Here is a 17589-nt window from a genome sequence, read left to right on the forward strand (position 1 = left end):
ACTGTTTTCTGTTTACCGCACCTCTCTTAATAATATTTGTTGCTAAGCATATTTCAATTCATATCAGAAGAAAGAGCAAAGAAAGCGAACCAACTTGGAAAAGTTTACTTAAACTTGACCTAACTTTCAATTTATTTACTTTTTGTACTTCGCTACCTCCGTCAACTTAGCAAAGATTATTTTGAATCTTAAATTATGTTGAATTTAAAAGGGATTCTTTAGAATATAAAGCTTGGATGTTTTTTGCTGTAATCGATATTATCTAATATATAAAGGAGACCGAAAATCTTGAAAACTTATGTGCGATTTTTTTCTTGTTCAACATAGGCCCCGTTGAGGATCAGACCTTGGATACAATGATCTGCCAACTTATTTATGCCACTTTTTTTGTACGATTTGGCTTTTTCTTTTAAATTGGTCCCAATGCCGGACAAGTGCACAAGAGATACGCCATTGTTTCCCTTGTGCCTGCTTTAGACATTTCCTGCCATCTTCTCGATCTGTCAGCCCCATCCTGCGGCCGTGTGGCGGCACCAGACATTGGTCATTTAGTATTCCTATCATGTTCCTACAGTCTCTTCTATCAAGAGCGAATAGGAGTTTTATGTAGTTCCGATATACCGCTTTGTACATGACTTTTGCAGTTTTGCACCCAGGTAGCTCGTTCCATCGGGTTTTGATTTTCTTTACCATGCTTCTGTCAAGATCGTCGTATAGACAATGCATGGGTTTCCCAATGTTGATCACGTTTTCGGATGTTAGCCGTACACCATTCTTGGCAATCTCGTCCACTATTTCATTGCCCTCGATGCCTTTGTGGCCTGGCACCCAGTAGAAGTGAAGTTTCTTACTTCTGTCAATACTTTCCACTGTTGCCCTGTTTCCCACGACACTTCTTTCCGATACGCGATACGAGGTTACTGCCTTGATTTGATAACACATTCATTGTCATTAAATTTATTTTGTGGCAAACATTCTCTTGAGGTTAAAAAATTCTAAAAAATCTCAAAATACGGTTTATACTCATCAAGATGCTCCGAATTCTCAGAATCATCAATTCGTTGTGCTTTTCATCACAAAACAATATTTCCTGCGGAACATTGCTTTGCTATATATAGAGTATCAGTTATCGCGATAAATTTAATTTTGGGGTTATCCATAACAATTTTTTGAGTTTTTTTTTAATTTCATCAGTTTGAGCCCATTTTGGATATATTTCGTCTTCCATGATCATACGGTCAAAAAGAGAATTCAGATAAATTTCTTCAAATCGCATTTTGATATCATCAGCAGGTGATAATTTTTGAAGATTCTTATATGGTATAAAGAGGTCAGTAGAACAGATTACTAACGACGCACATACCTCTTTAGGAAGCCACTGTGAAGCCACCAGGGTTAAAATCCTCTTATTCTTTATATATTCCTCCTCAACCACCTTGTGCTCTTCATGAAGTTCATTAAATCAAAAAGTTGTATATGCCCAACTTCAGAGACATCGTCAAGAAACCTTTGTATTCGCATAGAAGATGTTCTGTAGTCTCTACGTCTTGATAACCTTCATGATAGTCATTATTTGGTGTTTGCAGTCTGCTGACACATCCTCCAATTAAATAATGACCTGTTAGCACTCATACCAGGGTTCTTATGTCATTCCTTTTGAATTCTAATAGTTGGCGTGCGGTGCCCATATTCCATTCATGCCACGTTTGCCTGCTTGTGGAGCAAGTTAGTGATTGACTCCATCGAGACTCAGTTATATTTACGAGTATATCATGTTTATTGATTAAGTATCAACAAGTAACCAGAGGCATATACATATGTCTATTCCCTCTTTATCGAATCCAATTATAGTGAGGTGCCTGCTCGACCTAGTTCATATGTTTCTCAGTTGTCAGGAACCCATTGCAGGTTTATTGTGAAATAGAACATTCTTTTAATATTTCTACTGAAACCCTCAGGGACTTTGGTGATTTCAAAAATGTTTGGCCATCTATACCTGTATATACGTACAAGCACATTTCTTCTACTAGACACTCTTTTTATCAGATCAAGAAGACTTCCTTTCATTACTGTGATTTCCAAATTCGCTGAGTATCTTAGAATGCCACTTATTACAGTCTAAGACTTGACTTCGCTGCCAGAAAAGTCAGTAAAGCACAAGAACACGGCCTTCCAAAATAAATTTTCTACAACTTTTTAATTTATGTCTCCATAAATTCTACACAATTTGAGTGATTGAATTCCATAAGTAATGCGTAGAGGTTGCGTGACTCGAACCAAGCCTTAAACTCGTTGCTATCAATAAATTCTTATAAATAATATAAATCTTATACAAGTTCCACCAATTAATATGCAAAATATTGCGACACAAACGCCTCAAGAGCAAAGAAACCACAACTCTTCCAAACCATTTACCAATTAAGTATGTGCTTGTAACGGGTGATTTTTTTTGAGGTTAGGATTTTCATGCATTAGTATTTGACAGATCACGTGGGATTTCAGACATGGTGTCAAAGAGAAAGATGCTCAGTATGCTTTGACATTTCATCATGAATAGACTTACTAACGAGCAACGCTTGCAAATCATTGAATTTTATTACCAAAATCAGTGTTCGGTTCGAAATGTTTTTATCGACAAATTTTGTTCAGCGATGACGCTCATTTCTGGTTGAATGGCTACGTAAATAAGCAAAATTGCCGCATTTGGGTGAAGAGCACCAGAAGCCGTTCAAGAACTGCCCATGCATCCCGAAAAATGCACTGTTTGGTGTGGTTTGTACGCTGGTGGAATCATTGGACCGTATTTTTTCAAAGATGCTGTTGGACGCAACGTTACGGTGAATGGCGATCGCTATCGTTCGATGCTAACAAACTTTTTGTTGCCAAAATGGAAGAACTGAACTTGGTTGACATGTGGTTTCAACAAGATGGCGCTACATGCCACACAGCTCGCGATTCTATGGCCATTTTGAGGGAAAACTTCGGACAACAATTCATCTCAAGAAATGGACCCGTAAGTTGGCCACCAAGATCATGCGATTTAACGCCTTTAGACTATTTTTTGTGGGGCTACGTCAAGTCTAAAGTCTACAGAAATAAGCCAGCAACTATTCCAGCTTTGGAAGACAACATTTCCGAAGAAATTCGGGCTATTCCGGCCGAAATGCTCGAAAAAGTTGCCCAAAATTGGACTTTACCGAATGGACCACCTAAGACGCAGCCGCGGTCAACATTTAAATGAAATTATCTTCAAAAAGTAAATGTCATGAACCAATCTAACGTTTCAAATAAAGAACCGATGAGATTTTGCAAATTTTATGCGTTTTTTTTTTTTTAAAAGTTATCAAGCTCTTAAAAAAACACCCTTTATATATGAGCATGTGCGCACCGACAATTAGACACAAAATATATTGCCAATAGCTAATGGACAGCTGATCGCTGATTGTTAATGGTTGCCACTTATAACCAAAGCAAATTATGCGTGAATAAACTTCGGCAAACGATCGTTACGAAGCACTTAGACAAATTGAGGCGCAGTTGCATTTCAGCCATTCCGTTTGGTTTACTCGTTTTGATGCGGGCACCAGTATTTATATATATTTGCCACTGAAACACACACACACTTAGCTGCATAGATTTATTAATAAATGTTGACGTTTTCGTAGGAATGCCTGCTCTAACTACTGCACACCCCCTCCCACCCTTCAATTGGTGGCACAATTAATGCTTGGTTAGTTGGCTAATGTGGCACACACAGTATGTGTTGCACGCTCAGCGCTGCTTGTGGCCATGGGGTGCGGCAAAATAGCATTTGAGATTTTTCACGCCAACTGTGACAGTGGCAATTAACAGTTCATGCAACACTTAGTGGCGTTGAGTTTTAGAGTGGGTATGGGTATAAAAATTATTGCTACGAAATAATTGTTTTCAATAAATTAATGTCCCGCTTGACATTCACATAATGTTTTTTTATGATAAAATCAGCTGAAATTTATTCTTTGAAAACATACATTTGTATGTTGGCGGGCGTGTATGTGTGTGATTTTTGGCAAACAAAGTGGCATAATATTCAAGCATAAATCAGTGTAATCTCGTGTTAATAATCTATAAATACAAATATAAATGTCATAGACATGAATTCATTAAAAAAATGTTGCGATAAAATCGAAGCGTGAATTTTTGCATAAAAAAATATTTATTTCTCTCGTTATTGATTTCAATAAAAAAAATCGCAATTTGTTCAAATTTATTGTAGCAATAAATATGATACATCTGTGAACGCCTTTGAAGTTGGAGGTTGGGTCAGCTGCAATAATTGTTATTTAATTAAAATAAGTTTGAAAATTAAAAACGAATTAAGTTAATTAAATTCTTATCATTCTACAAATCATTTTTTTTAATAGCAAGTAGAAAATAACAAAAATGCTATTCTGCATTTTAAATTTATCTTTTTTCAATACATTAAGATAGTTTATGCCGCTAATACTTGTTTTATCAAGGGAGTCATTCACCTTTGCGCTCCTGGCGACTATTTTGAACGATGGTTTGTAAAAAAATATGTGTGATATTTGCATATTTTTTATATTAAATTAATAAGTTTATAAACTTGGATATATAAAAACTTTGACTTTGAAACGTTCTTGAATACAACATTGTCGGTGCGACGTATTTGACATCTTTGTAATAGTTTTCAATTTTTGATACTTTAAAGCAAAGAATTATTAAATATTACTTAATGTTTTTAGAACCACAAGCTTCTCTGAATATTTATTTGAAAGTTTGAAAATATGGCAGCAACATGTTTTTTAATTCAAAAACAGTAAAAAATCCGAAAAAGCTCATTCCTGTGAATCAGTAACAATTTAATGATTTTTCATAATTTTGTCAGAGCCTTGTCAAAACTTAACAGACTCCCTTCACTACGTGGTTTCGGGCTCGATGTCTTATAAACCCACAAGCATGTTTCTGGTTATGTACATTAAAACTCTGCAAACATACAGTGAATTTTTTCAAACCACTAAGGTGGATAACCCTCTTTAAGGTTACATGGGTTTCCTCGGGTAAAACGCAGCCTTTATTAAACTTTTTTTTTCATAAAAAATGAAATATCTTATTATATGTATATATATAAGACAATATTCTACAGGTGTTCTGGAATTGTTGTCGTAGATAATAAAAAAATCAAATTTTTGAAACCCGTAAACCCAGGTAACCCCTGAAATGAAAAATATCCACATTTCATCGCTGAGAATGTTGATTGGTCTACTAAGTATATTGACACATTGTCAGGTGTTGTAAGCAAATAATTACATTATCGCAAACATACTTGTTATACAGGGTGAATGGGGCGGAGTCACTGGAAAAGAGGCGAAGAGAGTTTTTCACAGAAGAATCGAAGAGCGTAAGAAGAAGGTTGGAGGGACTTTGAACTCGGTGACTGTGACCTCACTGACTATTTAAAGAGTAAAATTACCTCACTAGCTATAGCATAAAACTACTTTCAAATTAAATTTGTATACATGCCTGACCACAGAGGAATCCTCAGAAACTGCAAAGCCGATGAGCTCGCTAGAAAAGGCATCCTTACCCAAATCCCATTAGGATGGTATTCGCGCGAGCTTAGTAAGCTTGGTCAGGAACCAGCACTTATGGGGTTGCGAAAACGTTGCGGTCCAGATTGGTGATTGGTGTCCTACTGGATATTGTCGTAACTGGACATTGTTCCATTGGCACTCACGTGGTGTGGCTAAAGATTTTAAAGAACGCAACTTATAAAAGTTGCAGGGAAGATGATGAGGTGGAAACATCTAAACACTTTCTCCTTCACTCTCCAGCTTGCGCCAGATTTAAATTTAAATTAACAATTTAACAAAGTAACTCGAAAAGTAACCGTCAAAGTAATTCAATGTTGTTTAATTATTTTTTGCTTCCAATTAATTTCTATCAAGGTAGTATAGACCTAGTCGACTACCCAATATTTTAATAGTCACTCCTGTTTATAGTACACCATATTTTATAGTTTAATATTAAATCCCAGCTGTATTCAAATAAGTGGTTTTTATGTGCATACAAAACTTTGCTCTCATCCATATTTCACTAAAATATTAAATTCTGCAACATATTCCACCACTTCCACTTTGCATTCACGCCTCTCTATAAAACGCAATTTCCATAGCGTGGCAAAATTTCGCCACAAATAGCCTAAACCACAAAGGTGAGTGAGTCGGTGCAACACAGCAAAAAAGAAAATGCAAAAACAAGCAAATCCATATCTGTAAAATAATAAAAAATTCAATTTTTCACTAACAATAGTGTTGCCAAGATTTTTACCTTTTTTTTTGGGGGAATAAAAAATGGATGTGCAACAACAAACTGCGCTTGAGCTGGATTGTTTGAAAACCATTTGTGGCACTAGTTGTGTGGCAGCAAGCCAAAAAACACGCACGCACACACACGCAAACAGCGTTGAAAATGCAAACGCCAAATGAAAAATTCAGCTGCAAAAAAGGCAGAGGCGACCAAGTTTGTCAAAAAGGTTTGCAAAGTTCACAGCGAGCCAACATCACTCATTACCAGCCACAATAAGAGCCAACATGGGAGCAGCGACTAAAGTGACAGCAGTAACAACACTAACAAAATAGCCGTTACTAAAGGCTAAACTAAAAACAAAAAAATTAAAGTAACAAATAGCGGTGCATATATTTTGCGCAGGGCGGGAAAATATCACAATATTTTTGGTTTCATACATTTACAGTAGTGGGCGCAAATATTGGGTGCAGTTTGGTTATTATGTTTTTAATTGGTGGAGGAGAGGTGGAAGGAGACAGACTATAATTCTTAAATAATTACGATTTAGGGAAATAGTGTTTTAAACTTTCTTGTGTGTAAAACTGTTCAATTTCAGCCAAGCTAACCTTACTGGGCAAGTTGCGCTCAAATCAAATCTAGACGTATCGTTCGCAGCTTTGTTGTTGGCGATTTACTGCCAATAGTTGACTAAAAGCACAATTTTCCCGGCATTAGATTGCTTCAAAGCTTTTATACCCTGATCAGGGTTAAAAGGCTTGCCACGAAGGCTGTTTATACGAGCCTCAGATTTTGAGCTATCGACCTGAAATATTGCACACGACGTTTTCTTTCCAAGAAAATGCTCACTTAGCGGAGTCCTTGATATCGAACCACTATAGCATATAGATGCCACACAATTTTACCGATCAAAATCAAATACTTGCATGAAAACTTTCTTAATTAACGATCAATGTAGCAAGTAGCTGTCATACAAACTGACCGATCAAAATCTGGAAAAGGAACTTTTTATAAACTTTTTTGCTTCGAGAGATGCATCTATGTATGAAGGGTATTATGTTTTTGGTGCCACCGAAGTTAACTTTTTTTCTTCCTTCTTTCACAACACACTCGCTTTGAGACAATTAAAGGAACTCAATAACATTTCTCAAACAGTATTTTTGATCGTTGCGATTTTTTGCTATGTACGGTACTTTTTTTGTTTGCGACTATTAATTTTTTCCAATGCATGTCAATTTTCTTTGCTAAATGCTTGTTCATCAACATTTGGCACTGGCAAAAATACTGCTCAGATCCCAAACGTATACGAACATTTGTGCAATATTTTTTCAGCACATATAAACATATACATATATATATAGCGGTACATATGAGCGCCGAATGTGGCAGACACTTCAATTGACCAAGTCGCAAACAAAACAGCGAAAAAAGCAAAGAAATTCTAATAAAAACTGGGTGCATTGCGGGTATTGTTCCTTTGGAGGTGTTGTCTTTGCCCACAAAGTTCGATTTTTTCCTGAAACCATATACATGTGTATGTAATAAACTGCTTGTAATAGTTGTTGTTGCTGCTGCACTTGCTGTTTTTGATAGCGTTGTGATGCTCCACTGAGCTTGTGTGTTTGGACGTGTTCTTTTGGCAGCCGCTCACACAGTGAGTGAGACACGAGACAATCAACTTCGGACAAGATCGTTTGTATTTTTTTTTTTTTTTTTGTTGTCTCGTGAAACGAAAGCAAATAAAGTTGCATGTTGGTGCCGTGATGCACGTAGTGATGGCTGCAGACGGCTTGTGTGGCAGTGTAAAAATGTAATATACCGCATGTCGCCAGCAACAACGCTGCAGCGTAACAGTAACAAACAAGTGTTATGAACAGCAACAACAAATGACATAAGCTGCTTCCGTTTCCGCAGCAGCAATTGCCGTTAGTCGGAGTGACAAAGTCAGCGCTTTCGTCGCATATTGCTGCCTTATATATGTATGTTCGAGGCGTATACAAAAAGAGATCAATTGCTGAGCTGTACTTCTCAAATGAAAAGGATACCCGAACTAGTTCCTCAGTTCTGGAGATATTGCTCGAAATCTTGCATCCATCCTTTTCTCCATAAGGAGCTTTTGATTTGTGGGAACCGCCGATATTATTCTACTACAGTATATAGCTACCATACAAACTGAGCGATCGAAATCAAGTGCTTGTAAGGAAACATTTTTTTTTACGAGAAATATTCACGAAATTTGGTATAGAACATTCTTTAAAGCAACAATATAATTTCCGAAGAAATTGTTTAGATCGGCACACTACAGCATATAGCTGCCATACAAACCGAACAATCGGAATCAAGGGTTTGTAAGGAAAACTTTCGCATTTGACCTGGTTTCTTCAGGAAATTTGACATGGATTACTGCTTAAGGTAAAAATATAATCTCCGAAAACATTGTTCAGATCGGATTACTAAAAAATACAGCTTCCATACAAACTGAACACAGAAATGCACCTGTGAAGGATATTTAGCTTCGGTGCAACCGAAGTTAACTTTTTTCTTGTTATACAAAAATTTCAGAATTTAGCGAATTTCTGCATTATTTTCACTCATTTTTGAACAGATGTAACTGTTCGTCTACAAAATACGAAAAGACTTCTTCGACTACCTAATATATTGCACAAGAAGCTCAAAAGCTAATGGTGTCACCCTGTACTTGCCTATTTGTGTTTACAAAATCAAGCCTAACTAATAGACAGTTTTGCGTTTCACAGCGCTATCAGTCGATTGGTGATTTCTTTCATTCTTTTCCAGTACCTTTTATCAGTGGCAATATTCTTGCAACGAACTTTATTGCCACTGCTTGCTTTATGCTTCACTATTGGCGACTGAAATAATGACAACAAATATCGATTGTATTTCACTGCGCGTTTCCTGGCTCTGATGCACTTGTTGTTGTTGTACACCGCGCGCCGCACACCGAATATTCTTCAGATATTGTTGTTTGGTTGTTGTTGCTGCCATTACTATTGCTGCCGCTAAAAATTGCATATTTGCGTGCTTGCTGTGTTCTTATAAAGTTTCTTTGCAACCAAAGCTGGTTGCACGCAGACAGCAAGCAAAGCAATAGATGTTGCTATTGTTGCGCCGTCCTTGTTTTTTGTTTTTACTAAGCGTTCGTCTGTCTGCTTTGTTTGACATTTGATATGCCACACAATTGTAATGTTGCATCAATTTAAGTTCGTTTTTTGCCGACAGCCACGGCCACATGACTTTGCAGCTTCACTTGTGTCGCTGCTTGTAGGCAGCCATGTTGCCACATGCACACATACATGCTAACTAACTACCGCGAGGAGGTGCTTTCTGCAACATTTTATGTGCAATTCTTCTTATCATTTGTCGTCGTCCGCTTTCATATGTGACAGAAGCACACACACACACACACACTTGCATACAAATGCTGTTGACTACGCTTAGTTCCACAAGCAACGCCGGCAGTTAGCTGGAAATCCTCGTATAAATGTGTAAGGAAGTCAACAACGTCTGTGGCAGCTGCAGTGGCGCTGTGGCAGCAATAAGTGGTTGTTTACGTTGCCAAATGCCAACACACAAATCGCAAATTCAATTCATTTTTTATATTTCACAGATATTTATACACAAGCATATCCAAACACATAACACCGCATTATCCCACACATACATATGCATTTGTGTCCAACGCTCTTTTGAACTTTTTTATTTTTTTTTTATTTTTTTTTTCAATATTTCTCGCTCGTTTTTTTCTTATGTTTACCACTCTTGTGTCAGGATTATTTTTCACAACTGTGTGTGTCAGTTCATATTTGTACACCCATCAGTCTGCTGATGCTTGTGTGTGTGTGTGAGTGGACAGCAGCAAGTCTTCGTATTTGTATTGTGGCAAGGTTTCAAATTATTTCGCTAAGTAGCAGGAAATATGAGCAATTCTTTTGTATGAATGAATGCCAGCGCAACCGGAAAACGCTGCAGCAGACCCACATACTCACTAGAACATATACATATGTGTGTAGGTATGTATTTTTATCAATGGTCAAGATATAAAGTAATTGCTGTGTCACTGAGGTTTCAATTTGTGCTTAAAGGAGTATCAAAGATTTCTGGCTGTTCAGATTTGTGGGTCAAATTGTCCTTTGCTCGATTTTAAAAGCTTTAAGCATTCAACTTGTATTATGCACTCATATTTTTTAAATCTTTCTGCGTAATTTTTGAAAATTTAAATTTTCAAAAAAATTTTGTAAAAATTATCCATATCTACAGTATATATTTTTTAGTCCTTAGGTGGCCATGCTTAATCTTCGAGTATGTTTTCCACATAAAAAAGCATCCAGCGTAGCATTTCCTAAACAACTCGAGGCTAAAAAACAAGTAACCTTTAACAGTGCTTGCATCAAAGATATAATAGCCTTGCCCAGTAAATAATACTTCCCTAGATGAAGTTGAATTTAATCGGTCAGCTTGAACTACAGCTATATACTATGATGATTTGAATAATATATTTGGAGATTGTAACATTGATATGGACAAAAACCCATACTACATTTCTTTAAGATCTATCTTCAAATGAAAAAGTTTTCCATATAAGCACTTGATTCCTTGCTTGCTTGCGGAGGGAATAACGTGTACAAAATTTCAGATCGATACCGAAGATTTTTGCTTTATCTCTTCGATCGACTGAAAACGGGTTTCACGGAGCGACAATTGCAGTTCAGGGAACAGGAAAAAATCACACGGAGCCAAATCTGGTGAATGCGGTGGTTGATTGATGGTGATCATTGCGTTAGTGGCCTTAAATTAGGTCACAATCGTAATCTTTTTGACAAAAAATCAGCTTTATCGGGACGAGTCTAGCCAGAGTACGTTTCATACGCAAAATATTGGCTAAAATCATTCGAGCGGATTCTCTAAAGATGTCCAATTCTTTTGCGATCGCTTTACCATTTGCCTGATGAATTTCAAATACCATTTCTTCACTTTTTAATAGTTTCATCAGTTGAACTGGTCGGCGGTCGTCCAGAATAAGGCATCTTTTCAACGATCTCTTGACCGTAAGGTTTGTACCACTCGTAGGCTTGTGTTTTTGATAAAAAATGAATCACTGTAAGCCTTTTCCAACATTTGTAACGATTTCGCGCACGAAATTTGGTTTGAAATAAAAAATCTGAGACAAATTCTTTATTCGATATTTTTTTCCATTGTAAAATTCGCCTCGCACTATTGAGGTGTACCGACTTAAGCAGCAGCTGTAAACAAACTGGTTGACAGATCGCGCTTATATTGTATTATATTTGGCACAATAATTAAAGACAGCCCTATCGACTTAGTAAAATACATTATTTTGTCTTCCATATAATGAACAATTCGCAAGAAAAAATTTAATATTTGAACTTTATTTTATTCAAGAAGAAAATATAAAAAATCAGAAAATATAAAATCATTCAAAATAATATTTTTTCATTTCAGGCTGTCCTCAAGAAAACGCGCATCACCTGCAAATGTCATGGTGTCTCTGGTTCATGCAGTTTGATCACCTGTTGGCAGCAGCTCTCATCGATCAGAGAGATCGGTATGTTATTTAAGTTTAACTAGTTTTAGTCATACTGAGACAAATAAACCTTCATATATAAAGTATTTTAGAAAAACGCCAGTGAATGCCAGAATAAGAGTTCCCAACTTAATGTTTGGTAACTTCAAAAGCTAAGTATTAGCGAAAATAAAAATCATTCTGTAATTGTATACTAGCTCCGGCATTAAATTTCTTGCATGATGCCGTCACAAATTGACAAGAAATAATATTAACACAATATTTAGCATTTTTTAATGTAACCATCTAACAATTTCTTACACTGTTATTAACAACATCATGTTTCTCACGTCTAACAGCTATGTTAATAACATAATGCACTGCACATTTTGTTAACATTTCTGGTTCAGAACTTCGCTGTAAAAACCGCTTTATCGACTTACAGCACGATTCGGTAGATGACTAGATGGCGCACAGCATCGCTGGCAAAAGTGAAGTTCATATCCAAATAACATATACAGTAATCATTTGATATATGTGCCATATAAACTTGTCAAAACTTAGAAGAAAATCGGATGTAAAAATGTAGATGAAAGAACTATTTTATTATATTTTGTAAATTATAAATATTTTTACTAATATATCCAACTGGGCAATTTTACTAATACCATGATTACTGCTTTTTTTTACAGGCGACTATTTGCGTGAAAAGTATGAAGAGGCTACGGTTGTGAAATTGAATAAACGTGGTCGTTTGCAAGTGAAAGACACGCAGTATAAAATGCCAACGTCGCACGATTTGGTGTATCTGGATGAGAGCCCAGATTGGTGTCGCAATAGCCGGCAGTTGCAGTGGCCAGGTGAGTGAAATGAAAATTAAATCAGTTTGCAGATATGTACTTATGTATGTATGTATGTAGATAAAACAAAAGGCATAGAAGTCTAACAGAGAAATGTTAAAGAAAGAAACTTAAAATTAAAGTTGAAGAAACTGATTTTAAATAGTAGAAGTATGTATGTATATGGAAATCGAATTCAAGTCACTTAGTGAATCCCGAGATTTCGGGATTGGAGGAAACCTATTTCGGGATCCTGAAAATTTTTGAAGCTAAAGATTTGATTGCCTTACAAAATTAACTTAAATAAAATCTGTACGTTTGGAATATTACAACAGTCTTTAAGCAATGATTTCGGGATTATCAAAAATAGCTGTTTAGAGATACCCAAAAATTTCAAAGGCTAAAATATGATTGTTATTCTTTGGGACTCCGATATAATTGAAATTTTGTTGCACTTTAAGATTTAGTTCCAGTCATATTCTTACATTTAGGAAATTACAGCATTTTTTGAGTGCTTTTGGGGATTTCGGGATTCGCAGACAACCATTTCGGGATCCCAAAGAATAGATTAATGAAAAATGACTCGATTTGCATTCTTATATTAAAATGCTTTCAAAGAGTTCGGAATTGATGAGCAACCAATTCGGGATCCCGAAAAATTTTAAACATTGAAAAATGATTGGCAATTTGTTGAAGTCATATAAACAATAATTGCAGTTTTTGAGGGGTTTTTGAGTTTTCGGGATTGGCAGAAAACCATTTCGGGATCCCGACAAAAAAATTTTAGTAAAATATAACTCAAACTGCATTCTTATACTTAAATATATTGATGAGCAACCAATTCAGGATCCTGAAAAATCGAACAATTTTAAACATTGAAATATGATTCCCAATTTTATTGCACGCATAAAAAACCGCAAATAAAGTTCTGATATAGAAAAATTCCTTGCATGCCTTCAAGGATATAATTTTTCTATAGTGTTTGCTCTTTTTCTGCCAACCCAAAATTATTGATGAATTTACGCTAATTATTTTCCACTTACAGGCACACATGGTCGCGTTTGCAATAAAACATCCGCCGGCTTGGATGGTTGCGGCATCTTATGCTGCGGTCGAGGCTACAACACCAAAAACATTGTGGTGCGCGAACGCTGCAATTGCAAATTCCACTGGTGCTGCCAGGTCAAATGTGATGTCTGTGTGAAAGTGCTCGAGGAACACACCTGTAAATAAGTAAATAATTATAAAAAAGCAAATGTAATAACAAACATACGAAAATAAATAACTAAAAAGCAAATGATAAAAGTGAAACTACTCAACAACACATGGCGACGGCGGCAAGGAGGCGATAAACGCGATAAAAAAAATAGTAAATAAAGCTAAAAATACATGAAATTATAACACCGAATAAAAAAACGAGTATTCTCCAAAACAGTTGCTGTGCTCCCCTCCGATAATCCCTTCGTTTGGCCGCTGCATTATAAGTATGCGTGTTTGACTGCGCAGACGGATATGCATACATACAAGTATATAAAGTTAAGCAGTATGTATGTATGTATGTATGCATCAGTTATAAATAAAATATGAAACAATTAACTGTAAATTAAAACAGCTAAGTAACTGCACAAATGAAATGATATGAAACACAAAATAAAAACGCTGAGTTGTCCAGCACACACACATACATATACATACTAATACAAAGAATTGTATATGCAAAATGAAATTAGTTCTTAAGTCTGATTAAATGTATGTAATTAAATGTTATGTGCGATGATGTGCTGAAATTTGATACCCTCCGTGTAATTGTATGTGTGTATATTTAGTAGTAGGTGCGCAGACAGCTCCCGTCAAGCACCACATTTGTATGTAGAAAGCAAATTCCATAAATATAAGCAACATTTATTTGATTTGACAGAAAAAAAAATCAATTAATTACTATATAAGCATTTGAAGTTACTGTAATGAATTTTCAATTACCATCCGCTAAATTTAGAGTTATAAAATGTATGTAGTTCCATATTGTAATCTATAGTGTAAGTGCGTGCGTGTATATGTGTGTGTGTAAAATATATGTAGCTAAGTGAAGCGTGCTTTTAATTTTCCTACGCGGTACTAACACTTTTCTTACGCACTGTATTTGTGTAGTCGGCTTAATTAGTTCGTAGATTTACTCATTAAAATACATATATACAAATATATAAGCCTAACTACGCATAACTTACAACTCTAGTTTAGTGTGAAGCCTACTTTAACTTACGTAATTTTAGTTGTAAACATCACTTATTTAAAGAAAAATTGAAGCAAATCAGAGCATATTGTTGACAGCTACTGATATGAGAATAATAATGTGAAGAATGCTAGATACCTTTTTTTATACATACATTTGTATGCGATAACTTTCTTTTTTGTGACTTATGAGATTTTTGCAGGCGATATTATGACATAAAGTGAAAACATAGTTTGATCCTATTATAAATTTGTAACTATCTTTCGAATTGGCAAAAATATTTATCAGCTCATCATGAAAGTGGCACTGAAGTCCAATGGGTTAATAAAGCGATATTCCGCCTTACAAAAATGATTGATATCAAACTTAATTCAATTTAGTTGAATCTAGTAATCTATGCTAGAAAGATATGTCATACTCAAAAACATTTGAAACGAGCATTTATAAATAAAAAAAATGGCAACTACATAAAGTTAGCAACATCATTTCCTGTATCTCCCATTGAAACATATGACCTCTTTCGATGACTATTTTCTGCGGTAAAACTCGTGTTAGCATTACATGAATTTTACATCCCCAAATCCAGCCCGAAGCAGTGGGATTTCTCGATACACGGTTACCTCTTAGAGGCCTCTCAATTTGGACTTTTTGATCCATGTTGAAATTAACTCTTATTGGAGTTGTTAAACTTACCGCGATACGTTTAAACATAAAGCGGGAGCTATGTAGGAAAAAGGTTTCATGGCTTAAACTATATTAGTAGTAGACTTCACCGTAGTCTCTGGACGTTACTGTGGCTCACTGGGAGCTCCTCCATTGCTGTCCTGATAACATAAGCTTACCGACTCAAGTGAGCCTACCTTTGACTTATGCGGGTGTTGAATGGCGACAAAATGGTACTGCTTAGTGTTTATTGGCACCAAAATGACTTGCACCATCCGCAACTCGTCCGATTGCCTACAGTTCGGCACTCGTAGATCCGCGACCAAATTATTTCCACAACCTTACCAACATAAAGTTATTAATTTCAATAAAAAAATCTTGAATAGAAATAATTTTAAAATCATGTCTGTCTTGAGTTTACATTATAAAAGATTGACAACTACGTCCTGTCTTTTTTCACCAAAGTGGCTCTATATATGAATAAAAATTCAAAAGATGTTGCCTACATCTAGGCGTTCAAAGTGTATGGGAAGTTTACCAATTGCCGAACACAGCAACTAAAAAAGTAGACTCTGTCAAGATCTCCTCTGTGGCTCCGACGAATGTGACTCAAGTTTATGGCTTTATTTTTTGGAAATATCTAATATTGGCCGAAATGATGTTTTCAGCAGCATTTTCGAAAAATATTGGTTAAATGTAATGGCCTCTTCGGGATTACCTTTAAATTTTCCAATCTTTTTTCATACTGAAGCTTAGCTTTTCAACATCGCCATCGTATGAAAAATTTATTTCATCGATAAAGAAAATATTTTGCGTAAAATCATACGGATTTTGAGCTACCCTACCATAATCAAGTGATTAACCATATCTTTCACTTCGTAGAGATATTATACTTAGCTAACATTTAAGCGCTTATGTGGGTGAAGCTTTACTTGAACTACCCTTTAGATGAAACATAAATTTGGATTAGCTCTTATTTTAATAATTATTAAATTAATTATTTTAAATTATGTCAAACATTTTATTTGAGCGCTGTACGCATTCACAGTATCCTTGGTCGAATTAAAGTCCATTTGCAAGTACATTTTCGCATTCTTGATTATACTCAATTACGAGTAAAAAATTAATATTTGTACATATGTATGTGTGAAGGAAATACTAAATATTTATCGCTTTAAATAAAAAAAAATAAAATAATACTTGCGAGTAATAATTTCTAAAAACATTAAAGAAGGTGTGCTTAAAATTAAAAGTTACATAGAAACTTAGAAGATACAGTGTTGAGTTCTTAGGCAGCAGAGACCCAAACTCAAATCGCAGACTTCTGCGGATCAAAGTCACACATATGTATTTATGTAAGTATTCGTGCACAAAGAATATAAATACTTCAAAAGAAGAGCTAAAATAGTGATTAAATAGAACAAAAGCGGAAAAATATATATGTATGTATATGACACTCATTGCATTTTGAATATGTGAAATATTTGAGATTATAAATATGAAATATTCGCGACGCAACAAAATGAAAAGCAGCATTGTATGTATGTATTGTAATTTATGAAACGCATAATAAGAGTAAACGAAATACATATACAATTAAATTTAAAATGAAAATAAAACAGTGTAAAAAATTTAATATATAAGTTTTAGCGATTACAAGAAATGCGATAGTAATATATTTAACTAATATAGATGGCGCAAAACACAAATGATTGAAAATGATTAGAAAAAAAACAACAGATAAAACGTATTAAATGATGAAAAACAAAATGTTGAAAAAATTGTGTGTTTGATTTCAAAAATGGTCTCAATAAGGGAAGGAATTTACTGGAGTAAGATGGCTTAACAATATTTCGAAAATTAGTTTCGAAAAAGTTATGAGATTGGTTTGGCTTAGTGATTTTATTTATGAATCAATTAATATTATGTATGTGCAGGGAGTACTGCGTCGAATTATTTCAGATCTGGAGTGTTTTCATTCATTCGGACGACACGACCCATCCAGCGTA

General features: G+C 35.3%; 1 protein-coding gene across 1 annotated transcript in view; it reads left to right on the forward strand.

The window, feature by feature from the left end:
- The window catches only part of LOC105226202 (protein Wnt-5), a 240607-nt gene extending 223228 nt beyond the window's left edge, over positions 1 to 17379 (forward strand). Inside the window, exons 8-10 of the mRNA XM_049450738.1 lie at positions 11788 to 11890; positions 12541 to 12708; positions 13733 to 17379. Coding sequence (XP_049306695.1) covers positions 11788 to 11890; positions 12541 to 12708; positions 13733 to 13920 — 459 coding nt within the window. The 3' untranslated portion in view covers positions 13921 to 17379. The remainder of the gene's footprint in view (positions 1 to 11787; positions 11891 to 12540; positions 12709 to 13732) is intronic.
- Positions 17380 to 17589: the final 210 nt, after the last annotated feature.

The sequence above is a fragment of the Bactrocera dorsalis genome, chromosome 3, assembly GCF_023373825.1.
Source record: "Bactrocera dorsalis isolate Fly_Bdor chromosome 3, ASM2337382v1, whole genome shotgun sequence".
Lineage (NCBI taxonomy): Eukaryota > Metazoa > Arthropoda > Insecta > Diptera > Tephritidae > Bactrocera > Bactrocera dorsalis.